General features: G+C 48.0%; 1 protein-coding gene across 6 annotated transcripts in view; it reads left to right on the top strand.

The window, feature by feature from the left end:
• ASTN1 (astrotactin 1) overlaps positions 1 to 13,140 on the top strand; it is a 302,845-nt gene extending 289,705 nt beyond the window's left edge. For 4 of the 6 annotated variants that reach the window (XM_019821665.3, XM_019821664.3, XM_019821666.3 and 1 more), the window contains 2 exons: positions 7,119 to 7,302; positions 11,165 to 13,140. In XM_019821665.3, the coding sequence (XP_019677224.3) occupies positions 7,119 to 7,302; positions 11,165 to 11,402 (422 nt within the window). In that variant the 3' untranslated portion in view covers positions 11,403 to 13,140. Of the gene's footprint in view, positions 1 to 7,118; positions 7,303 to 7,972; positions 8,406 to 10,779; positions 10,993 to 11,164 lie in introns of those variants that run through there. The other 2 variants (XM_019821667.3, XM_019821668.3) reach the window with 2 other exon arrangements.
• The last annotated feature ends 13,052 nt before the right edge of the window (positions 13,141 to 26,192 follow it).

Here is a 26,192-nt window from a genome sequence, read left to right as displayed (position 1 = left end):
GGACACTTCTCTCCAGAGTGAGCACTGCCTGGCTGATAGGGTATGGACCAAATGACTTTGGAAGGTCTCGAAATCCCTAGATGATGAAACCAGAGTCTGGGGTTGCAATGAGAGGCTATCTGGACAGGACCGGCGGCCCCCTTATGTCATCGCTGTTGATTTCTTACTCCAAGCCAGAGAGGAGCAGGTTGTGGGAAGGTGCCCCAGTTATTTCTGTTTTGGAAAATTTGCTGATGTCTCTGCCAGCAGAAGTGGGCCCCTTGGACTTGCCTGCGGAAGAGGCCGCAGGCTGGTGGGGCATCAGGGGCGGGATCAGCAGGTAGGAGATTTGTAGCACAGTGCTACCTGCGGGAACAGGTGGATAGACCACGACACTGGACCAAAGAATGGCCAACGTAGAGAGCTGGCCTGGGAGAGACCACTGTTCTGCTTCTCTGTGGGGCTCCTTTGGGTTAATTCAGCCCCCAAAGTGAATCAAGACGTGCGGCTGCCCCCTTGGGCTCCCTGACAGAGCAGAGTATCTGGAAGCCCAGCAGACCAGCTGGGAGCAGGAGAGTCAATTTATTGCTGAGAGAATGACACAGCGTCACCAGGTGCTTTTACTCTTCAGCCAAAAGGGGGTCCTGTAGGGGGCAAACGTGCAGATTAATGGCCTGGACTAATTGAGGGGATCCTCACAAATTAAGACAGTTCTAGCAGCTGTACCAAAAAACCATATGCTTTGCCTCCTTCAAACCCAGATGGTGGTCATAAATATAACTCACTTGGGTCTGAGTTTAAATCTAGTAACAAATGGGAATTACCTTTTAAGTGACCCGGAGCATGACCTCGGCTCCTAATTACCCAGCAGGAAGCTAGACTCTATTCCTTGTATGCACACTTTTCCTATGAAGAATTTTTACCACATCATGACACTAAAGCCACTGAGCCAGTGAGTTTCTCGTCATGTTCTCCTGAAAGCACCCTTCCCGGGAAGAACGAGCTAGTGTCCACGATAAGACCAGCCTGGTCTCCAAGCTGAGGGCAGAATCTTAACTGGCATGGTTTGGGAAGAGGGTGGAGAAGAATACATGCGGATACTGGGGGAAAATCATTGCAGAAGGAGGAACAGCACGAAAGAGATGCTTGGTGTGTTTAAAGATGTGGAAGGAGGCCCCCATGGTGGAGAGGGATGGGGAGGAGAGAGGGCAAAGAGGAGTTCAGAGGGACTGTGGGGCGGATCCCGTGGGGCCCCAGTGCAGGGCTGAGGATTCAACCTGGGATTCGGAAGGGAAGCAATGGAGCCCTTCAAGCGGAAGAGGGACGTGATTGGACTTCACATTGTCCGGGAGCATTCATCTGCTGTGCTGAGAGTGGACTCCAGATAGCAGGTCCGAGATAGAAGTGGGGAGCCAAGGCTGTGGCAGTGACGGAGGAGAGGGGACGCTTGCGAGGGCCGTGGTGCCGAGTGGGCCGGTCCTAAGTTATTTTGATGGTAGGACCAAGAGGATTTGCTGATGGCTTGGATGTGGGACAGGAGAGAAAGAGGTCATGCTAGGCGTCATATGTTGTGAGAAGGGCTGGGCAGGGGTGTGTTGAGAATGCCAACGGAGCACGAGCAGAACCACCTAGCTCAGTGGCTTGTGACTGTCCCCCAGCAGATCCCAGGAGCCTGTGTGAAGACAGAGAAGAGACAAAGGATGGAGCAAGCCGGCTGAGGGCACAGGCCATGGGCCATGTGGATGGTGCCAGGTAGAGAAGGAGGCAGACAGAGCCGATGCCTGAAGTGAGCGGTGGTTTCCATCGCTGAAGGACGGATTTGACGGCAGGAAGAAGTACAGGAAGTTTGAGAGGAGGTTGTGTTGACAGCATGTGATCCTGGGATTTACTGGGACAAAGCTGGACAAGGTCTCAGACAGGATAATGGACTCCTGATGGCTGGGGGATCTAGTCTTAAAGAGGACTTTCATGTCGACAGTGAAGTTGCCCTAAATGGTGATGAGAAATGAGGTGGAAAAGATGGATTAGATGCCAGATTCTTTCGTGGAAGAAGGGTCAGGAAATAAGCAGGGGGAAATAGGGAGAGGCAGGTGAGTTTCTAAGGTGGAGGGACGTTTATGTATGTACGGAGAGAGCAGTAAATTGTTTGCAAGTACTCGTGAGAGGCTGAGAGGCTGCCCTTCTCTGGGGGCATGGGAGGATTCCTCTGTGTGGGAGAATGCTTCAGGAAGGTTTCTGCCAACACAGGGACATCAGGAACGTTTGCCAAGGTCAAGGGGAAAGGGAGAGCTATTTGCCATATTGCCGGTCCCAGAGGAAGCAAGGAAACCCTTGAGAGAATTAATTTGTCTAGAGCAGTGGTTCTCAAAGTGTGATCAGACCAATAGCAGCAGCCTCACCTTGGAACCTGCTAGAAAGGCAAATTCTCAGGTTCCATCTGAGACCTACTGAATCAGGAACTCCAGAGGAACCATTAATCTGTGTTTTTCACAGGCCTTCCAGGTGGAGAATCAAATTTTATTCCCAGGGCTGAGAATCACGGGTGTGAAGGCAGCACAGAGCAGCCGGGGGAGGTGAGAGGCTGCAGGGGAAGGGGACAGAGGCTGGAGGGTGGGGGTGGGCGGTGTGGACAGTGCCAAGAAGGACAAAGATAGAAGCCAGGTGGGATTCCTTGCCCTCATGTTTTCATATAGAATTCTGTGATCAGTGACTTCATTGTGGGGCCAGACAGACCCAGGGACTCATGACAATGGTGCCTTAGGACCTCCATTCAAGGAACTTTCGTTATAGCAGCAAGGAAGCCATTAGGAGGTATAGATGCTTCCAAGATTCTTATTTATTTCATAGTAAAAAGAGCAGCCACTGGGACACCTGAGTGGCTCAGTGGGTCAAACGTCCGACTTTGGCCCAGGTCATGATCTTGCAGTTGGTGAGTTCGAGCCCCACATCAGGTTCTCTGCTGTCAACGTGGAGCCTGCTTTGGATCCTCTGTCCCACTCTGCCCCTCCCCCGCTCTCACGCCCTAGTGCTCAATCTCTGTCTCTCTCTGTCTCTCTCTCTTTCTCAAAAGTAAATAAACAAAAAAAAGAGCAGCCACTGCTGGGGTATAAGAAAGTTCACTTCTGCCCCAGGAATCCGCCCCCCCTCGTTCAAATAAGACTATTTCCCACAGTCTCTTGGACTCCTGTGTTTCAGTATCTCTCTCATGGCATTGGGAAAAGCTTGATCCAGTGATGAACCAGTAATAATCATAATAGTAAATAATAATAATAAAATAACATCCACCATCATTCGACTCTCACTCATCTTACTCCAAACATGGTGGCTTATTTGCTGTTTTCAGATATGCTGCCCGCCATAGCCTAGGAGCTCTGTGCTGGCTTGCCTCTCCCTGACATGCTCTTCCCCACGTCTCCCTGCAGCTCATCCCCTCCCAAGACCTCCAGGTCCTGGCTCCAGGGTCATCTTTGCAATAAGACCTATCATGGTGGGGCGCCTGGGTGGCTCAGTCAGTTGAGCAACTGACTTCGGCTCAGGTCATGATCTCGTGGTTCGTGCGCTCGAGCCCTGCATCAGGCTCTGTGCTGACAGCTCGGAGCCTGGAGCCTGCTTCAGATTCTGTGTCTCCCTCTCTTTCTGTTCCTCCCCTGCTCGTTCTCTGTCTCTCTGTGTCGCTCAAAAATAAATAAACGTTAAAAAAAATAAGACCTATCATGGCCACGTGTTGAAAAATCTCAGGGCCCCACACAACTCCCCCATTCTTCCTTCTTCCGCTTGACTCTCTCCCACTTTTTTACAGACTCTATGGTACTTGCTATGGTTGTTGCTCCCCTAAATGCCTCCTACCACTGGACCGTAGCGCCTTGAGGGTGAGGACTTCTGTCAGTTTCTCCCTGATGTAGCCTGAGTGCCTAGAAAAATACCAAGTACATGGTGATTGTATTGAATGGATGAATACATGTATGCTTACTGTGTCCAGACATTGTGCTGAAGAAAGGCTTTATGTTTAACACCGCTTAGTCTCGCAATAATCTTGGAAGGTGTATATTATTCACCGTCACAGAACAGAAAAGTCAACTAAGACCCAGAGAGGTTAAGTAATTTGTCCAAGGCCACACAGCTAGTGTAGTGGAACTCACCTTCATATGATGCTATATGCCACGGTGCCTGTTCTTAACCATCCGCTGCGTCTGAGGGCTTAAGTCCCAGCCCTGGTGGTTTATTCTGCTCCCTAAGAGGTATCGTTTCCCTTTTAAGAACTAGTAACTCAGCTTGATTTTTTGTGATGAGTTATGTCTGTAGACTCCCTGCCATCCCTCCACCTGCATTTTAAGTATTCCTGAACACCATGCATTTTAAAGAGAGGAAGGACATATCCCTGTTTTGGATAACCCAAGACTTCTGTGAAGCTGAAAGCTGGGTAAAATGATAACTAAAAATACCTTGTATTCTTTTCCATTCTTTGAGTTAATGACTTCTTGAGATGCTATGAAAGTTAATGAAATAACGTCTCTAAATTTCGTCCGTGGAAATAGGAGGAACCAGAAATACTCACGCGCCAGGAACCTAGCATATAGATCCCTCTGAATATAGCATCGCGCTTACTGATGTAGGCTTGTAAGCACACCCTGGAGTTAGATTATCTTGGTTTTAGGAGATTTATGGTGGCATCCGGGCCTCTCCCACCTGGCCTCAGGCATACGTGCTGCTGCTAATGGAACGCATCAGCCTTCTCTAGTTGGATATTACTGTTGTGTTATGAGAATAGTAAATACACCCGAAAACACCTTCTCAGCCATCTCCGTTGCTCTGCGGAGACAGTCATAACCAGGGCCTGGGGCCAGGGACGCTATTTCCCATCACCAGAAATAAGAACAGAGAGGCATCAATAAACAGAACCCCAGCCCTCCCTATGTGGGCTCTGGTCTGATCGCCCACCTTCTTCCTCCCCTGGTCTTTCTTCGCTCAGTACACGTTCCCCTCCTCTCACTGCAAACAATACGGCCCTTAGACCAGTCTCTCTGCTCCTGTCTGTCTCGGCTCCAGAAATGACAGGCTCCCTGCACACTTACTGGGAGTCCCTCTTTCTCGACACCTAGGGGCCACCTATGGGTCTACTAGAAACAGTCACCTCAGATGTGCACCCACCAGGATTCTGCCTCCTGTGTCTCAGATTGGTGAAACACTCCAATCCCCTGAGCATTAGTGCCAAAGAGTAACGGAGGACAGACGTGGTTTTAAATCTTGACTCCAGCCCACACTGGCTATGTGACCTTGGGTGGGTGACCTGGCCTCTCTCCGAATGTCCTCGTGTGTAGGATACAGACATTCGTATCCATCTTGCAGTGATGGTGTAAGGATGAGAATTTATATATGTAAATTTCTTGACAATCAAGAGACCATTAATAAGTAACTAGAAGTACTATAGATCGTTCTATTCTAAGTCACTGTCCACTTTACCTCTTGATCCTATTTTAACAACCTGAGAATTTAAAAATCCTGAATATCTCAGTGGATTTCTGGACTGAAGTTATTTTTAATGCAGTTAAGGTGCTGGCCATCAGAGTTTGATCGCTAAAGGATTGGTAGAGCGTGGGATAGAGAAATATCACTGGATAGATCATGAGTTCTATTCTTTTAGCTAAGATGTTCTTTAACTACTATGTTGTTTGGCCCTGTGCTGGGCACTCAGGACGTGGAAGAAGCTCTGGCCCCCGTCCTCATAGGCGATGGGCAAGATAGAAAAGTAAGGAAATCATTGCCATGCCTGGACAGAGTAGGAGTAGAAATTTTCTTCCTTCCAACCCATAAAACTCCTACAACAATGACTGCCATTACCAACAGTCCCTGAATTCACTTGGAATTGTGACAGTGAATCGGGTTGCTATGCCTTTTGGCTAACAGGAGGTCGAGTGGGCAAAGTTCTGTCTCAGAAACCTGTAGACTTAGTTTCTTCATCCTCAGATTTAACATTGGATCTGAGACACAGTTCTGCTCTCCAGATCTCAGTTCCCAGCTGTTTAGGAAGGAAATGTGAACAAATCTCCCTTCTGACAGGTTTAATACGAAAACATTTAATGATAAAGTGCTTGGAGCTCCGTAGGAAAAATGCCAAGGCTATACAAATTCATTGCCACTTTGCCACATCACCAAGTTCAGTCTTAGCAATGTATGCCTTGGAGGAGAAATATAAGAGTTCTAAATTAAACCGAAGGATTACTCATTTGGAGCTGCAGGATGTATTGGATTCAATTTCTGTGTCACCACAGATCTGCAAACGTGTCTTCATATCTGGTCGGGGGGGGGGGGTGGGCTTGCAAAGGCTTGGTGTTCCTGAAATCCTAATCGTGGGGCCAAGGTTGCCTTAGAAATTGCGACCATTCACCGCTCCGGGTTCTTCACGCTGCCCTGGCATCGCCTGACTACCTCACTTCATCCCTGAGCCAAATCTCTACCCCCTGCCACCCAGGGATTCCCAGTAGCTTTTGCAGGACCCGTTTGGTACCCAAGCATATGCAAGCCGGAAGTGCGGGAGAGCTAATGGCTCATGAAGACAAATGTGAGAAGTCCCTGCAGACCATTCACAGATGGGAGCTGGGGGTAAAGTCTTCCATTCTCCTGGGACAGACTGGTGGGGCTCTGGTAGCTTCATACATCCTGTCCTGCAAAATGTACCACCTGCTCCCTTAGCACACTTCCCTTAGAGTCACTCAGCCCCCTTTCTCGCTTCATTTCCTTCCTCCCTCCTTCCAGCTTCCCTGGGATTGCACTTGCCAATAAAGTATTAATCTGAAGTCTTTTGCCTCAGGCACTGTATTTTCAGGAAACATGGGCAAAGACAGAGACTATTCTAACTGAAATTGACCTCAGCAATATTCCATTTGAAGGTTTTCATTTTATAGAAAAGAGAGCTACAAACAATGGGGCAGAGATAAAGTGAGTTACTCAAACCCCTGTCTCCAGCCTCCAGGTTTGGTATTTAAGCAACATCTCTCTCTCTGTCTCACACACACACACACACACACACACACACACGGATATGTATTACACACATCTGCATACACGTGCACACTCATATGTTGCACGTGTATACACAAACGTTAAAAATCTTATTTATTTACCTTTGTTGTTCTCCTCAGAGATAGCAGATAAGATCTACAATCTCTTCAATGGCTACACCAGTGGGAAGGAGCAACAGACGGCCTATAACACCCTCCTGGATCTGGGTTCTCCAACCCTACACCGAGTCCTCTACCACTACAACCAGCACTATGAGAGTTTTGGAGAATTCACCTGGCGGTGTGAGGATGAACTGGGCCCCAGGTAACTAATAAACTTCATTGCCTCTCAGAAAGACCTCAGCTCTTTGAAATTTGGTACCTCCTACACCATAATACTGAATCCATGAATTCACAGAGATTTCCTGGGTGAGCTTAGTTGCTTGTAGAAGGAAGTTCTGTGCTTTTACACAGCCCAGTTCATATAGATTAGTTTTGGATAAGCTGTATTTAAGCAGCCAAGTCATGAATACATTTCTTGAACTCTAAAAAAAATCTTTGCCCTTGACCTGTTTTACCCGCCTCTTTTTCACGCTGACATGTCATTCCAAATGCTAAAACACAGTAGGAGCCAGAAGCCTAGTCCTGTGAAAGAAAATTAGGAATTTTATTGAAGGGGTTATCCAAACATATTTATTGCATATGAACTTTGCTTATGCAATATGCATTGCACAGGCGTATTTCCAGCTCAACTGCACATTCTTTTGAAAGACAGCGTGGTGATGGTCAGTATCCACCTTGACAGCTATCTTGATAGGCCAAAGTTAGGACAATATAGTGTTTCCCTGGCCCTGAAGCTGCAACTTTTCAATACTCAGTCCCTACTGCTTATAGGTTTTACAACTCAGATAACATTCTTAGAAAGAGACAAATGGGGACGATGTGTGCAGATACTAACTTCATTTTGTTTCTACATCATGGCTATATATTCCAAGAAAAACAGATTTCAGCGGAAGCACTGGAATGTTCAGATAGACGGTGTAAGAGGCTTTTCACATGGAATGTTGGCACCTGTATGTCCTTGAATTAGTTAGGAGTTCATAAAGAAAAAAGGGGAGAGCCAAGGACTAAGAAAAAAAAAAGAAGGAAAGAAAATGAAGACAATCAACACAATGGAATCCTCTAGCACTTGAAGAATCTTTGCACTCCTGCCAATAGGCTGCACGAAGGTATCACCCAGAAGCTGTCCCACCCATCTGACCTCTGAGCGACCTGGAGGGAGGCCCAGTGTCAGAGTGCTTCTCGTGACCTGAAATTATAAACTCTCGTAGAAGACCATTGTTCAGGACATTCCCTCCTGCATTCTTACTTTTGAAAGAAGGAGGAAGTTTAGGAGTATCTTCCAAAATACAATGATTTGAAGTGTAAGTATAGGAAGAATCTTTTCTGCATTTCATAAATTATTTCCTGCATTTTACAGAGACTGGCGGTCCTTGGGCAAACAGATGCCAGAGCTATGTCACAGAGGGAAATACATAAGGGGCTTTTCATTTGTTTTGTCTCAGTTTCGGTAAAAAGCAAACCCTGGGTTAGAGAGAAGATACACATTAAGATATGTCCCCTCCGGTCTATACATTATTACTCCTACCCTTATTATTACGTATACCTAATATCCCCTCTCTCCACCTCTCTCCCCCCACCTCCCTTCCCCCTCTCGCTCTGCTCCCTCCCTTCTTTCTGCTCCCCCCCCCCCTTCCTTCTCCCTTTCCTCCCTCCTGACATTTATTGAGTGTATATATACAGTTCTTGGTTAGGGAACATAAATGTCACAATTTGAATAGCACTAACATTGCATATATCATCTTGATTTCCAAGGGCATTAGGATTGCTTTTAAAATTTCTCTCTTGTAACTCAAGAGTCGGGAGAAAAATTGGTTAATAAAGAAAGGGAGCAGGGGAAGAAGCGTGGATCCCCCTGTAAAGCAGGGCGTGCTGCTGACCTGACACTCTCTTCGCAGACTCTCCTCCCTGGAGACCCTTCCATGTGTGATGCTGGTTTCCCAAGGCTATATATTAGAAAACACTGTGTAATTTCATTAGCTTGTGGAAATCAAGTTTTACTTTCCAGTGTCACGGATCTCGGAGAACCACAGGAAGGGAAGAGCGCTGTGCCTTGAGATGCATCGGCCCACTTTGGAGCTCGTCTTGAGAGTGAACAGAAGAGGGGCGGTGGGCTACATACTTCCTGTGAGCAGATAAGTCTGTTCCCTTAACTTTCACGGAGGCCTCCAGATTGACTTGCAGGTTGAAATACTTTGAGAACGATATTGGTTGTTCTCACCTTCCAAGAATTTGTCAACAACTAATGACATGTAGTGGGGTAGATTAAGAGGAAGGGCCACCAAAGTCCCTGTTGATGATGACTTTTGGAAGCCTGCGTGGCTAAACTGCAGAGGCTGAGAGGCAGAGGAGAGATGGTCTGCATCAGATGCAATTTCTGCGGCAGGAGGAGTGTCTGACTTCCTCTGACCCACCACTGACATCGGAGAAAATACCACTGCCCTCCGATGACCTCACCCTCTCTCAGCCCCTTGACCGTGCTGCTGAATCTCCACACCTTTCCTCCAGCATCGTCTCTGTGCCTCTCAGCGTGGCCTCCCGGGAACGCAATGAGATCACCCCCGGTGGTAGTCACAGCCAGACAGGAGGGGAGAAATGAAATGAATGTGGCTATTGTTCTCTGAAAGGTCATCCTGAACGGAGTGCAGAAACTTCCATCTTCTGGAAAGAATTGTTGATTGGATTAGAAAAGAGTGGTTCTTCACATGAGAAGTTAGCTTAGCCGCTGATAAATCCCGCAAGGGGTGCTGTTCACTGAGCTTTTCACGACGGCATTTTATAGCCTCCCACGAGCTCTTTCAAACGAGAAATGCCGTGGGTCTCTGAGCACTCAGGCCTTTGTAGAACGAGAGGAACACAGCTGAGTGAGGGAAATGTTGCTCCGTCGCTGCTTCTAAGGGCCCAGAGAGGCGGTGAGTCTGACAGCTGGCTGTCAGGCAGCCCCTCTCTCTGACACTGTAAATGGGCCCAGGGAAGAAGGCTGTACTCCAGTGAGATGGACTGTGGGGACGGCCTGCTTCCCGAGGCTGCTCGTGGAGGCCCCCAGGCTCTGGTCTCGGCCCAGAGGGATCACTGCACTCCAGTGTGCGTGAACTTGGGGCAGCCTCACTCTCCTCTGTTCCTTTCTCTCTCTCCTGGCGATCTGCAGCAGCTCAGGTGCCCTCTCGTCCCCTCCTGTTCCTCTCTCTCTTGATTGGGGCGCAATGGCCATGGCCTCCTGGCCTTCCAAGGTAGAAGGCGGAACGGAGCATGAGCTCACCTGAAGGCTAATTAGGTCACGGGTGCCACTGCGAGTCTGCTTTTCCCCAAGAACGGCCCTGCATCAGTGTGCCCCGAGGGCATTGCTGTCTTGGCCCTTAGTTCACTGCCACTACCTCCCTACGGGCATAATTCGTTACATTGATATCCTCCAAAGTTCAGTATATCAGCTGTTTCTGCTTAGTTCTGAAATAGCTTGGAAAAGGCAAATACTCACTCAAATGCATTATTTGTCATTTGATGACGGTAAATTGCTGGCTGTAAAGAAAACGGATTTGATTTGTCTTTCAAAACTGCCAACCCTATGATTTTAAAAGGGCATAAATTCCCACTAAAATATCAGTTGTTTTCTCTTCTTTATTTTCCCTCATGGCATTTTGTTTCTCTCTTTTGTTTTGGTGCCTGTCCCACTTGGCACGGCCAGACTGTTCTTCGATCTGCCCATCCGTCCATCCAACCAGTTGCTTGACAGATATTTATGGAAGACCCCTATTCTAAGTGCCCACGCTAGACCAGCAGGTAGAACACTCTAGACTGTGCCCTCTTGGAGTTGAAAAGTCTCACTCTAGGGCTGCCTGGGTGGCTCAGCCGACTGAGCGTCCGACTTCAGCTCAGGTCAAGATCTCGAGGTTCGTGAGTTCGAGCCCCGTGTCGTTCTCGCTGCTGTCAGCGTGGATCCCACTTCAGATCCTCTGCCCCCCTCTTTCTCTGTCCCTCCCCTGCTCACACTCTCTCAAAAACAAATAAGGCTTTAAAAGAAATAATGAAGTCTCACACTAATAGTAGTATCCTCCACGCTTGATCCATAGGAAAGCTGGCCTCATCCTTTCCCAGCTAGGCGATCTCAGCAGTTGGTGCAATGGCCTCCTTCAGGAACCCAAGATAAGCTTGCGACGTGGCTCCCTGAAGTACCTGGGCTGCCGCTACAGTGAGATCAAGCCCTACGGACTTGACTGGTCAGAGCTCAGCCGGGACCTCAGGAAGACGTGCGAGGAGCAGACCCTGAGCGTCCCTTACAACGACTATGGGGACAGCAAGGACATCTAGCGCCATGAAGCCAGATGGTGTGGCTGCCGAAACGAAGCAGGAGAGAGGAGAGGAACATCTGGGTTGGTTTGTGGATTTTTAATATTTTTTAATGGAACATTAAAACCTCTAAACCAGGGAGAGGCAATAGCTAAACCAGGGAGAAACTGATCCTTGCTCCCGGTGGAACTTCTTTGGTATGACATTCTCCATCTGCATGGTCGGTACAGCTGCCGTCCGGCAGCTTCGTGCAGTATTTCTCTGCAGGGGATTACTTTGGGGCTTGTTTTACAGTTGATTTGTTTCATTTAATTTTTTTTTTTTCCCGTGAGGTTCATCAAAATGCTCAAGAGTTCTGCCATGCTTCCCATGAAAGGTCTATCAGGTCGAGGCACCCTGTGCTCACTGAGTCCCTGAGTCCGTTAGCTGGGGACAGAGATGAGGTCAGAGAGTTGCTAGCCTGGCCTCAGGCCCCGGCCTCAAGCATTCCTCAGGAAGCATCTCACTCTGGGAGCCTAAGCTCTGCTCACAAAGACCACAGGAAATTGGGAGGGTGGCCTCTGTGCGGGTCTCATGGTTTCCCCCATGCCTTCCTATTGCTTGTTGCACACCTCTCAGGTGAACTGAGCCTCCAACATGGGTCCCAGCAGGCCTTTGGGATTTTTTAGGTCCTCACCCGTTCTAAGACAGGATTAGAATGAAATCTCCTTCTGGTGGATCTCTGCCTCTCCTTCAGACAATACGATCTTTGAGAGGCGACAAAATGCTACCTGTCAAATGCACCTTTGAAACAGTCTGCCTGGGAGACTAGTTAGCAGTCATATTCTAGAAAAGAAGTAGAGTTGATTATTCTAAAAAACTGTGTCCCCAGGATGAACTTCTCCAGACCACATATGTACGTCCCACGCCTGGATTCTCTTTAGTGTCCGAGTCACTTAACCCTGGGCAGAGAAGGCCTGACCGACACCCACTCTGGTCCAGGAAGGGCTGATACCTCCGTGTCAGTGTTTCGGTGAACTAAAGCTCTTACTGATCACACACACACACACACACACACACACATGCAACCAATGTCCATTTCTCCCTTGCTAAATTTGCCTAATTATGTCGCTAGTTTTGCAGATCCTTTCTCTGGATGGCCATCCACAGGAGAATACCACTGTTTTCACCTCCCATCCAGCTGCCGGGAGTAGCCGAGGTTCTGTGTAGGCAAGTAGAGGCCGGGCTCTTGGCTCTGTCCCATGACCCTAGTGTGATAGCCACAGATATAAGTGGTGGCCCAGTTAAAAGGAAAGCCAGCCTTTCCGTAAGAGCTTTGAGGGCCATGTGGCCCACACACCTCAGAGGCCTCGACACACACTTCCAGTCACCCTGCCTTTGACCGGGGCTCCTCATTTGGAAACACAAGAGAAAGGTCAGGAAAGAGATGCAGGACGATATGGAACTCTCCTGGGTTTTTTCCAAATAGTGATGAAGATCCCGTTCGTGCTTACCGTGTGTCAGAGCTGCTCTGAGCACTTCGTACATCCCTGAATCCTCAGGACAGCCTCCCGCCCCCACCACCAAGGAGGTGCTGTTCTCGCCTCCGTTTCAGTGATGAGGAACCCCAGGCAAAGAGAGGAACCCCATTAGGCGGTTTGCCCCGGATGCCTCCTTTACCGCTGCCTGGGCCCCGACAGGAACAGGCCAGTTTGCCTGTGGCATGCAGCTGTCCCTTCTCTAAGCTCCACAGGGACCCGCCCAGAGAGCTTTCCCTTTGCCACACCTGCCTGGGACAGATGTGCCCACGGTGCACCCTGAACTCAGCCACCGGAGCACCCCTGGGGACCAAGGGGTCTGCGGAGAGAGCTTCCCCCGGGGTCTGGCGGCGGGGCCTGGGGTGAGGCTGCGGGTTCGGGAGGCCTCACAGCCCGCCCTGCGTCTTCCCGTAAAAAGACTGAAAGATTTGTCTCGAATTCTGGAAGGTACCTGTCTCAGAAATTCCTCCACTTCCGGAGCCAAGGCCAGCAGAAAAGTCGGCCCTCCCGCTCATGGGCAGTGCAGGGCCACAGGTGGGATGCCTAAAGGGACATCGTTGACCTCCGCCAGGGAGGACAGTGCCACAGGCAGCTGGTCCCCAACCGGCGAGCGAGGCTGAGAGACAGGCCGTCTTACCCCGTCTGTTCAAGTCTGCCCGGAACACGGGGTCTGTGCAGGGTGGTGGGGGCCGCCAGGGCTGCGCTGACTTCCTGGCCCCATGAGCCAACGGGCTGAGGAGGGAGGACAGTGAGTGGCGTCAGGGTCACACTTCTTTGACCCCCGCCTTCTGTTTATTAAAATAAGGAGGTTCATTCTCTCCCAGTCTCCCCTCCTCCTCCCCCAGGTCCCTCCAGCTTTGCATCCGATTTCTCGTCTTCCTCTCGGGCCCCACCCTGCCTCCTTCATCCCTTCCTTCTCCATGACTCTCTTCCTCCTTCCGTGTCCCCTTGTGCCCTCCTCGCGGTACGTGTGCTCGCACACACACCTCCACACACACCTCCACACACGCACACCACACGCACCACACTCATCACACATACATTTACACACACACACACGAGACGTGCACACACACACGCGTTACACACAACACACTATACACGTGCACTATGTGCAAAAGTTATACATACCCATACATCATACACGCATATACACATACACTATACACATGCACTCAACACATATACATCACACACATGCATTATGCACACACAATACACACACATACACAACACACACATCATATATACACACACTATCTATGTATACTACACACACATACTATATGCACATACACTATGCACACATATGCACACATACACTATACACACCTACATTACACACACACGCACACACACGCACACACACGCACTATCCACATACATTACACACATACTAGACACACAGACGCTATGGCTGGGTCCCATCATCCACTTTCAAGTTACAAGGAAGGCCAGCATGAGTGGGGCAGGATTCTAACTTCCTCTGAGGATTTAACTGCAGGATCTTGGCTCCTGGGAAAACACTGTTGATCGTGCCCTTGTGACCTTTCCCAAAGCGTGCCTGGAGGAACCCATCCTGACTAAAAAGGGTGACGGTACCGGACCAGTATTAAACCTCAAATTTCCAAGCTGACAAACAGGTCTTAGGGAGTCACTTATACCCACCAACCCTCTCCCGGCTCTGGGCTCCCCCTGAGACCCTGGCATTTCCCCTTAAACATACGTGACCCACCGTAATAGCATTAGACCTTTAACTGAGTATGCAGTCATCTTCCATGGAGTTCGGTCCATTCATTATTTTTGGTTAAGCACACTTCTTGAGATTCAGATGTTCTATTAAAACACTGAGTGTGGAAAAAACCCACTTGACTACGATAGAAGGAAGAATGGATATCGTGTGACCAACTTCAGGTATAACAGTATTGTTTCAAAGAGAATTATTGTACGGTTATAAAAAATGGAATAATCAACTAAATAATAAACAAAGCTGTTAGTAAGTGTCAGGTGTGTGGATGTTACCTTGTGTCTGTCAACAGTCAGAGTGATCTGGGGGGACCCACCGGGGAACTGCTCCAGTTTCGAACGTTACACCTTAGGTGCCTTACAGCCCGCCATCCTAACCAAAACAAAAAGTTAAACACCTCACAGCCAATTATAAATGTGTCGTTAGGCGGTAGTGATTCCCATCTTTTCTAGCACCATCCAGATAATTAGCCAATGAAACGTATTTACTGAGAATCTACCCTATCTCACACACGATGCCCGGTGCCCAGCGTGTGCTGCTGAGTTAGACAAGCTGCTTCTTCATCGCAGAACCTGGCATCTTATGGAGAAAGTCAGACATTGAGTCCATCGTTACCGGGGTGAAGAGAACCATGAGAGAGAAGTACAGGATGGTGGGAGTCACTAAACTTACCTTGGGTGTTTAAGGCCAATGTTGCAAAAGGCCCTCCCTGATACTTGCCTGTCTTGTGACTCTGTAGAGGCATTTGGGGTAGGGTAGCGGGATGAAATGCTTCATGGTGCTCAGCCCAAGCACTCAACCACTTTTTTTCCTTCTCTACCACGTAACTTTAAATAGATGTTCTCTCTCCTGCCACCCATTATCCCCCAAAAACAGACGTTAAGTGTCTGCACACTTAGTAGGCCCTCTCACAAAGTAGTGATGAGAGCAGTTTCCCCCATACAAGCAGGAACTATCTGGAGGTGAAGACTGTGGCAGTTTTCACACATGGCCACAAATCGTTCGAAACCCTCCCCCTAGACGTGTGTTCTACGGACTCTCCCGTTGAAGCTGGGCAGGTTGACTGTTTTAACCAATAGATTATGATGGAAATAATGCTGTAACTTCCCAGCCTGAGTCATAAAAGGCCCTGGGGCTTCTGCCTCCTTCTCTGGAACTCTTGCCTTTGGAGCTCTGAGCCACCGCATAAGAAATTTGAGGCCACCATGCTGGAGAGTCACGTGTAAGCACTGTGATCCACGGCTCCAGCTGAGCCAGCCTTCTAGACATTCCTGCTGAGGCACCAGACATGTGACTGAAGCTGTCTTAGACCCTCAAGATTAGTCTCTCTGCCAGCTGCATACCACCCAGCAACTTCTATCAATGTCACATGGAAGAGAAGAATCACCCTGCCAAGCCTTGCCTGAATTCCTGACCCCAGAATTATGCAACATAATAAAACAGTTATTGTTTTAAGCCACTAAGGGGGTCTGTTAAATAAAGGGGATCGGATCAGTGGCCAAAAACAACCTATTCCAGCCAGCCAGTGACAGAGCATCGAGGTTGCCCTCCCCTAGGCATGAACTCACCACAAAAAGGAGAGGAAAGTGTAGTAGAAAGTGCGGGTTGGGCTATGTATGCATAACATGCTGAGTCTCTGCTCCGACAGAGGAGAGCAAAAAGAAAGATGGCCACTTCATCCCAATACATCTGAGCAGGTGAACCTCAGAAACTTACATGGAAACCCTGGGTTGAGGGGTGGGGATGAGTGCTCCAGGGCCAGCAAAAGAAAGAGAGAGAAAGGAGAAGGCAATTTGGAATCAAAAAGAACGATTGGAAGGGAAGGGTTTCTTCCAACGACACTATTTCTCTGTCCCTTTGCATTTGGAACTTCCCGGATGTGATGTGCATATCCCACACCTAATGCGTGCCAGGCACTTGTGCTAAACGCTTCACTGCAAAATAGTCTTCAGTCTTCACGGGAGTCTTGTGAAATGACTACTCTTAAGCGGAAAGCAGAGTGTCAGAGACCTGATACGACGTGCCCAAGGTCACAGCTAAGGGCAAGTACAGGCATTTCAACCACAGGTGTCTGACTCTCACCGTGAAACCATACTGCCACTGCCTCCTAGGAGTTTGTTTCTCACTGTGTTTCCTAGAAAGGGAAAAACTCCTCCCGTTGAGATTTTTCCAGGTCACTGGCCTGTTACCCTATCTCAGGCAGTAGGAGAGAAGGTGGCTGGATCAGTGCAAACTTAACCGCTACCGTTAAGAAAACAGCTCAGAGTGCAAACGAAGCACATTGTCTCTTTTTGTTTATTTGGTCTCGGCTTGGTGTGTTGTCTGTCACATGACTGTAATGCAGAGCTAAAAAATTGTGACTCCTGCTCTGTCTGTTCGGCGTAGCCCTGTATTGGGCTTTAGTGGTTCTTTGGCCTGGTCTCTGTGTTGCACATACGTGCATGGTGACACCCGATATCTGAGAGAGAACTTGGGGAAAAACCTCCTGCCCCTTCAGGGCAGCATCCTTTGGCTTGTTGATTCAGGCCCAGCTCTGATTTTGATAACTTGCAGCCTCCAACCCTCCTCCCGTCAACAGTGCCTAATTTATTGTGCCAAATTAACGAGCGGTTTAGTGTCAAATGAAACCTCAGCATTCTGTAGGATAGCTGACAATTTCTCTGGATATATGTGGGACTCCAGGATTTGGCTCATGTCTGCACTTTTCCAAAGTGAGGAAAAAAAAAAAATTCCTCCTTGTTCTGGGACTTTGCAGTGTAGGCTATAATTGGATTGATTCCTGTAAGAATGGGCAGGTTTTGACATCATGTTTCACCAAAAGTGCCCTTTGTTAGAGTTTATGAATATGCCTGTTGACACAGCGCTGTGAATCGGGTGTAGCCGATCCCTTACAACCTTTCCGGGTAGGAGAACCTCAGCTATGTTCTGTGCTTAACAGTTGGGAACAACTTCCTTTGTTTAGAAGGATTCAGATGTCAAGTGACCCTGAGGCTATTGCTGCCCCATGGGTCAGACAGTGCTCTGAGACCTACCGGCTTAGAGATGAAACGAACTCACACAATGCCCTGGTGATGTCGCAGGACCTAAGTGCCCAAGAGTAAGGCTAGATTGGACATGCCCTCACTGCATTTGTCCTGGTGACTATTGAGTATAACATGGTAATGCCTACAGTCCTCAAAAGCCAACTGTCTGTCCTCAGATCCCTTTTCCAACCTTCCGCTGCTCTGCTCCGTGTCACATAGAGACGACTCTATTATAAACTACATTTCCCAGACTCTCATGTCAATAGGCTTCCAGTCCAGTGGGATAATAGAGACACTTGGAGGGGGTCCAGGACAATGGAGGCGCTTGGGGGAAGACTGGAGGACAGGAGGGAGCAAGCCAGGGTACCTCTCCCTCTCTGACTTGGATAGTGTCTCTAGCATCTCCCTCATGATTCCATCTGCCTATCTGGTCTCAGAACTCCTCCAGCTCTGCCATGATTACAACTCCCTTCCGGTGGCGCCACCTCCTGGGCTTTGGCAGCACTATCTCATCTTCTCAAAGTACGAGCTGCTTCCTGCTGCGGCTCATCTTTGGGTTTCCCCACAATTCTCTACATGCCCTTTTATTCCAAAACCTTTCTAATTGGAACTTCCTCTGTTGCATTACCTAAAATGTGTGCCGTTTCCTGACTGGGTCTTAATATATACTTCAAACTAAAAATTATTACATATATATCTTTTGGCACAGGAATGTTGTAGCTCTTTAGGGTGATGATCTGGAAGATGAAATTTCGATGCTAAAAGTAAAATTTCTATGAACCCTAAGATTGATTAGAGGGTTGGAGAATAGGTTTCTACTTGAGTGCTAAATTTGGCCAAGTGGTAGTGGCTGCCTGTGATTTGAAAAGAATGCTGAGGATGCATCTGTATCTAGCCAGAGAGAGTGATGAGATCCATGATCAGTGCCTCACGTGGGTATGGAAATGATGAATAGTAAGATGTGTGCCATTCTTTTGTTCACCCTAATTAGCCGAAGCAGAATTGGCACAGACTATCTGAAATCGGGACTATTTAGGAAAATCTATGATGTATGCGTCATATATCGTATATAAATTATGATACATCCAAAAGTGAATACAGGTTCATTGTGCACTGATAATGGAAATAGAGTGAGAACAAAAAACACACTTCTGAGGCCTTCTGGCCCCATTACTACATAATCAATTTCAACAGCATTTTACTTATGTTTTCTGAACGGCCATTTTCATTTCTAAATCTGTATTTTAAGATAGTCTTAATGGTGTTAATTTGGTATGTTAGGTGGCATAAAACGAAGGATTTCAAAGTCTTCATCTGTTTCTGCCACTTGAGCAGTGTATCAGTTAGGATCCAGTTAAGATTTCAACAGGGAGAATTTAATATAGGGATTTGTTTAAAAGATACTGGAGGATCAGAAAAGCGAAAATATTTGAAACCCCAAAATAGCACAGAGGTACTAATAATGACTGTAGGAAGCAGCCCCTACCCTTGGGCTAGAAGAACAAAGAGGGGAAGTTGGTTTAACAGAAGCTGGATGCCCCCGAGGAGGAGAGGTTCTTTGCCCAGTGCTGGAAGGTTCTTGTGAGAACATAACGAGGCAGGTTCCTCGAGCACATGTAGATAATGGAGACCATAATGCGGGGCTATTACCACGGTGAAAAGCCACTGGTAGGATGGCATAGACACAAACAGCAAGCAGACAGGAAGGAACCAATCCCATCTCCCTCCACCTTCCTTCCAGTCTCCTCTCCTGCCCCCTGTGGACAAAACCTAACATGGGACTGACAGACAAAAAGGAAGCCATGTTTGCAGTTTTCCAAAAGCAGCATTGCAAAGCAGGATACAAAAGGGTGGGTTTGAGCTGAGACACAGTAGCTAAAAAACCACACAGGCAGCCTGAGGCTTGCAGGAGAGGATGCTTTTGAAAGCACTTAGCACAATGCCTGGAACACACCTCGTAAGCATCAACAGGGGTACTCCCTGGCCCTCTTCTGTGCCCCTTGGACACTAAAATGGAGCCAGATTTGTCCCTGATGTTATCAGTAGCTTTCTCTTGATAACATCGACAACATAGGGTGGCAAGAAAACATGTTCTAAGTTCATATTTATGCATTCTTTTTTATGTGACAAAAGATCCTTTCGTATCTTCGAAACGGAGCTTCCTCTAAGAGGGTTTATCCTGTTTAGTGAGATTTCTTTTGTTGCTAAAGAGGCTGTTGTTGTTTTTGGTTTACTTAATTTATTTTGAGAGACAGAGACAGTGATTGGGGAAGGGGCAGAGAGAGAGGAAGAGAGGGAGAATCCCAAGCAGGCTCCATTCTGTCAATGCAGAGCCCAGTGTGGGGCTCAAGCCCACAAACCGTGAGATCATGACCTGAGCCAAAACCAGGAGTTGGATGCTTAACTGAGCCACCCAGGCGCCCCAAGAGGCTCTTGTTTTTAACAGCAAATAACGTGTGTTTATTGCTTATTATGTCCCAAGCACTGTCTGAGCACCTTGGCAAGGCTTCTCTTGTCTAATCACCCCAACGAGAACCCTATGCACAGATGCTGCGACTGTCTACATTGAACTCAGAGGAGACTCAGAGGTCGTAAGTAATTTGCCCAAGGCCGCACAGCAGCTAAGTATGCGAGCCACAATGCATCTTTGGGTTGTTGTTTTTTTTTTTTTTTTTTTAATGTCTATTTATTTATTTTGAGAGAGAGAGAGACACAGAAAGGGAGAAAGAATCCCAAGCAGGCTGCCGCCCATGCGCCCCTCACAGTGTGTCTTTTTTCTTACCGCATGCTGCCGTGTGGCTCGCTTGAGCCACTTTCCGTCACCCCTGGAACCTGGAATCTGTCTTAGGTCACCACGGTGAGCGAACTGAACTAGCAGCAAAATTTGACCGTTCTTTGATCTATTGTTTTGTTTTGTTTTGCCGATGAGGGGGTTGCGGTGTTTCTTGCGTCCAGCACAGCTGACGAACAACACACGGCAATCTTTACGCGTCCAATCGTGCCTCTTCCCCTGGGGTCACTGGCACAGAGTCAGTGCCTGCCGTGGAGAAGGCATGACGGTGGCACAGGGCCTGTGCACTTTCAAGGCTCCTTGTGACACGAGTTTGTTGGCATTCATGGAAGTGGGACTCCTCCCTGAACTCCCCTCTGAGCCCACGGGGTTTTGATCTAACTGGTATAAGGCGCAGGTCTCATCCCCACTCTCTAGCCTGGTGGTGTTCTCAGACAGACCATTCAGCTGCTCGGGTGTCTATACAGTTACAGAAGGGAAGCGTTTCACGGCACTCTGTGGCTTCCATGTTATCTGTTGTGTCTACACCAAGGTCTGACTGAAAAGGCCAGTCAGCCCCCTGGACCCTCCAAGCCGTCTCACTCCCGGGTATCAGCCAGGGGAAGAGGTCTTGATCCTCACCCTCTAGGCTCTGTGTCCCCGGGCAACTGGGGAGGGATGTGAGAAGGCCCGTGACGGAGGTGTTGGTGACGGAGCTGACTGGAATGGGAGGGGGGTGGCATAAAGGAAGGGTGTTTGGTTGCCATGGCAACACCAGCAAACACTCCAAAGAGAGGGTGTGGGCCAGGACTTCACGAAGTGCCACCCGCCTGGAGCAGCCGCTGGAATGTCTGAGTGTGGCCGCGTTCCTCCCCACAGAGCCCGGGGCCGGGCCACCAGCAAGGACGGCCGGTACCTCTCAGGAATGCTCAGGATGAAGACGGGCGTGGAAAAGACAAGCAGGCCTCCCAGGTGTGGGTTTTCCTACCCCCAGCCACAGAATGGGGGCTTTCCAGAAGAAATTTGGAAAACTCCACAGAGAGCCAAAAGCGACTTGATCGACAAATTGTTTTTTTTTCCCCCAAAACTCTGAAGCTGACATTCTTCAGGGTATGAGCAGGCACTCTGAGAGCTCTTCCCTGCAAACGTTCACTCCTGTTGCCGCCTGCCCTCCTCTTCCAAAGTGGTGTTCTCACCGGGGACACGGACCTGGGATCTCGAAACCCTCGGCCTGATCAAACAGAAGACGGGGTCTTGGCACGGGTGGGCAACGGGAATGTGGGTGACAGTGGGATGAAGGGGCAAGTCTGGAGAGATGCGGAAGCAGAAGAGACGAGACCACAAAGGCAGTGACGGGGTGAGGCCAGCAGGACACGAGGAGTGGATTCAGAATATGTGAAAGCTTGAGGTCAAGGCAGGGTCTTGTGTCCAAAGCCCAGGGTTAGATGAGGCTTTTGCTAGCAAGGAGATTCGTGAAAACAAAGAAACAAACCCGGTAAGAATGTGACCGTGAGCTCAATGGCCAGCCGGCCAAGTTGTCTATGGGAAAGAAGGCCTGGAAGGCCCGCTAAAGCCCGGAAAACGAATATTGCCAGAATTGGCAGTTGGTAATTGTGACCTTGCTTTCACCCCCAGGTCTTGCAAGACTTGCAAGACCTGCAAGACCTTGCAACTCTTCCCTTCTCCAAATTCAAGTCTTTTCTGTCCTATTCCCTCTTCCCCTAAGCCTTAACTAGCTTAGAGGAAATTCCCACGCAAAATATAGCAGGAGTGAAGACTGGAAATAAGTGGTGATATTTTAAGTGTATCTGAAATGCTAATAGGGTGATATTTGGCACTTCATTGGTAAAGAAGGAAATTCACTCATTAGCAAATGTTGATTATTAATAATTACTTATTGCACTCCAGGTAAACTGGCTCTGTGGTACATACTTTACGTTCACTATAGTCTGCATAAAACTTCTTTAAGTTGGGAACTATGGTTCCATTTTACAGATGGGAAAACTGAGTCTCAAACCACTAACTTGCTCAACATCACTCCACTTCATCTCAGGTCAAGAGTTTATGCTTTGAGAAAGGAATTCACATGGAGCACACTTTACGTGCCAAGCGCTCTCAAGGGTTACAAATGTTACCCAATTGAATGTGCATAACAACTCTGCAATATAAACGCATCTCCCACTTTGCAAATGAGCCTTGAACGGTTCAGTCTTCTATCTAAGTTCTCCATGAGCTGGGAGCCCATTCTAAGTCTTGATTCGGAAGTCTATACTCTTTGAAAGAGCTAGCATGAATATGTAAGTACCTGGAATGTACTTTGAGAGAGTCAAAGCTTGAAATACACGATGCCTTCGTACCTCTGGGAGCTTCATTTATATCTAGAGGGAAACTTGCTACTCTCCCCAAGCCATGAGCATTGCCTGGGGCCCTCTTTATTGCATGAAGGTAAATTGTTTAACTCTAAAATTATTATGGGTGGAGACAGATTGCTCATTTAATGAGCATGCTTCCCAAGCAGAGCTCTGGGACATGCTCTGGCATTAGCATTACCCTCTGAAATCATGGATAAATTACATTGTCTTGCTGACATCGTTTTTTAAAAAAAAAATTTTCCTTCCTTTAATACTTGGAATTGGGGTCACATTCTAACTATTTAATCTGAGGCCTCAAACTGGCTCACAGCATAGCTTTAAATGAAATTAAATTTAAAACCTAGCCAAAGGTTCATAGAACACTTAATTGCACGCATGCACACACGTGTGTGTGTGTGTGTGTGAGAGAGAGAGAGAGAGAGAGAGAGAGTGCACAATATCAAGCAGCCCTTTAGAATAACTCACATCCTGGGCCAGAAAGTGTGTGGAAACTCAAAAGCCAGCCAATCACCAATCATCATCCTCAATATTCTGCTTCTTCTGGTCTCTTCTGTATCAGGGACACTTCTGTTTACCTTGAGTAACAATACTTACAACAAACATATATGATATAAAATGCTAATTCCATGGCATGTACTTTATGTTCATTATAGTAAATCTGCATGAAAATTCTTTAAGTTGAAAATTATCATTCCATTTTAAAGATGGGAAAATTGAGTCTCCATCCATTAAGTAACTTGCTCAAGATCATTAAACTTCATCTGCCTGGTAGCCTCTTAGATTCTCTCTCTTGCTTGATTAGCAGTTACTGCTTCTTCCCAATCCTTGTGGACTACACATCTAAGACTGAAATGTGCATATCTGTTAGCTGGGCTCAAGCAGGCCTCAACAGAAAACTGACTGGCGAACCCTGAGTTCAACAGTCAACTTGAAAATGAGTCGTTTTGGTACTATGCTCTCACAATCCACAATCTTCTGTGTTGCCCTGCTCTCACCATCACTTTTTGGGCTATTGTTAAAGAACCAATCAAAGCATAAATTTCAAGGGTCCACGGGCCCACCCACCGCCAACCCCAAACACAGCATCCTCTTTTCTTTTGAGCCTCACATCCATAAAAATCAGGGTTGAACTTAGTCTAGCAAATTCCAAGGCTTTATTCAGGCGGGGCACTGTGCAAGGCAGTGCCAGAGATTCCAACCTGAGTAAGATAGTGCTTCCAGGACCACCGTGGAGAGATGTGACATTGTGTCTTGCTCATGGTTGCTTGATCCCAGGGCCAGAAATCAGGCCTGGCCTACCTTTTTCAAGCCATGGTCTCTGATGCTGGTTGGCTTTCACTCAGATGAAAGCGTGCTGTTTTCTACTTCTTACGGAAGTCATCAAATGACCTAGTGCCGCTGAGTTCACTTGCCTTCAAAGAGTTTGATCTGGGGGGAAAGGACAAGAATACGGGTAACAGGACACCAGTCAACTAGATTGACTCTTCTAAGAGAGGACAGGAAGGGTTCATGGATTCGATACATCTCATCAAAGAGGGGAATGAAGAAAAGCTTCGTGAAGTTGGACAATGGCAGAAAGGACTGAGGAAATGAAGTTTGAGGCACGAGGAGGCAGAGGGAAGGCAATCCAGGGTAGGGAACAGGACGAGCACAGGCCACAGAGACATTACTCTTCAATGGGAGGGAGGGAGCCCTGGATCAGAAACAGTGAGAAGTCAGTGCAGCGGGCCGGCCCTCTTGACACCAGTTTGACCAGGAAGGACATGCAGAGTCTATGACGTAACTTCACTGAGGCATCGGTGACCTGATGGGAGCTGAGGAATGACGTGGACCCCACGTGCCAGTGGGTTGGGGGTAAGAGGCAGGAGAGGGGAACTTACCTGGGAACATCACCGTGGTCTGTTGAGGAGGCGATGATGCCAGGGGGAGAGCAAGGCCAGTGGGAAGGAGGAGGACAGGTGAGAGTTCCACAGGAAAGGGGATGGCTTAGGTGCAAGCACAGACGAGCCGCTGTGGGAAACACTTTCCCTCTGAGGACTAGCCAGGGCCATCGTCGTGGCCAAGGAGACCCTCCAGGACCCCTCCCGATCCCCCCATCCCCTCCCTCATTCTGCCCCGGCCACATTGACCTCAGCGCTCTTCTGCAGACATGCTGAGCTCTGTCCCAGCTCACATCTGCCGTTCCCTGTGCAGACTGGTCTTCTCCAGGTATTCACCGGGGCTCCCTCTCTCACCTCCACGTGTCTCCAGGAAGCACGCTCTCACCTTCCCCACATGAACCGGCACCTCCCCACTGCCAGCCACTACTTGCCGCCTTACGGCACCTGAGTTTCCTTTGTGGAACTCCTCACCAGGGGCATGTACGTTTCCAGCTGCCTCGTCCGTCTCCCACTTCTTTCCAAGCTCCATGAGGACAGAGACATTGTTTCGTTCACCACTGTATCCCTAGTGCCTGGCACAGAACAGGTGCTCAGTAAATATTTACTGAATAAAACAGGATCATCAGCTCTTTATTTATTTTTTTGTTTCACGAAGGTCACAGCAGTCCGGATGTAAAATATATGGCCCTAGGCGATGGTGAGTTCTTTCATCATTAGATTGATTCATGACAAAGCAGGATAACTCATGGAGGAAAATGCTAGAGCGCATTAGCAGTCTTTTGGAGACCCCTTCATGCCCGAGAACCTACAAAACTAAGTACTGTGGTACTTATGTTTATGGGTTTTATGTGTGTGGTTTCCCCAGACGGGGGTGTTCCATCGGAGCTTAGTGGGTTAATGCACAGAGCTTAGGGTCAGACTCTCAGGGTGCAAATCCCAACCCTGCCATTTGTTAGCCGGGCTGCTTTGGACCTCTGTGAACCTCTCTGAAAACTTCTCATGTCCCATTTTTGTTAAGTATTCCACTCCTCAGTTACTGTCTGAATTCCCGAAGTGTGGGTCCCAGTGGTGACTCTGTTACCTGATCTGTTAAAAAAAACCGCATAGGCTTTATGGAAACTATATGCCAGTAAGAGACCTTTTATTTGCTTTCTCTTATTGCTGGTTTGAGATTTCTGGATGTATAAATTTATATACGATTTATTAAATTGAAATTCTCCTAAAGTAGAATAATATAATCAAATGCTTCGCTAGGCGTGATGTACCCTTACTTTAACCATGGGACATAAGTGTCATGATTAAAAAAAAAAAAATGATGTCCAAAGCATATTTTAAAAGCAAATGTGAGTGATTCATCTGTGTGACAATCTAGAACTGTGCTGTCCAATATGGTGTTCACTTAGCCACATGCGACTATTTACATTTAAAGTATTGGAACGGAGTAAAATCTAAAATTTAATTCTTCAGTCGTCCTGGTCACCCTTCAGGCGCTCAATGGCAAC

Source organism: Felis catus, chromosome F1 (genome assembly GCF_018350175.1).
Source record: "Felis catus isolate Fca126 chromosome F1, F.catus_Fca126_mat1.0, whole genome shotgun sequence".
Classification (NCBI taxonomy): Eukaryota; Metazoa; Chordata; class Mammalia; order Carnivora; family Felidae; genus Felis; species Felis catus.
Note: the sequence above shows the minus strand (reverse complement) of the source record. Positions and strands in the feature narration are given on the sequence as shown.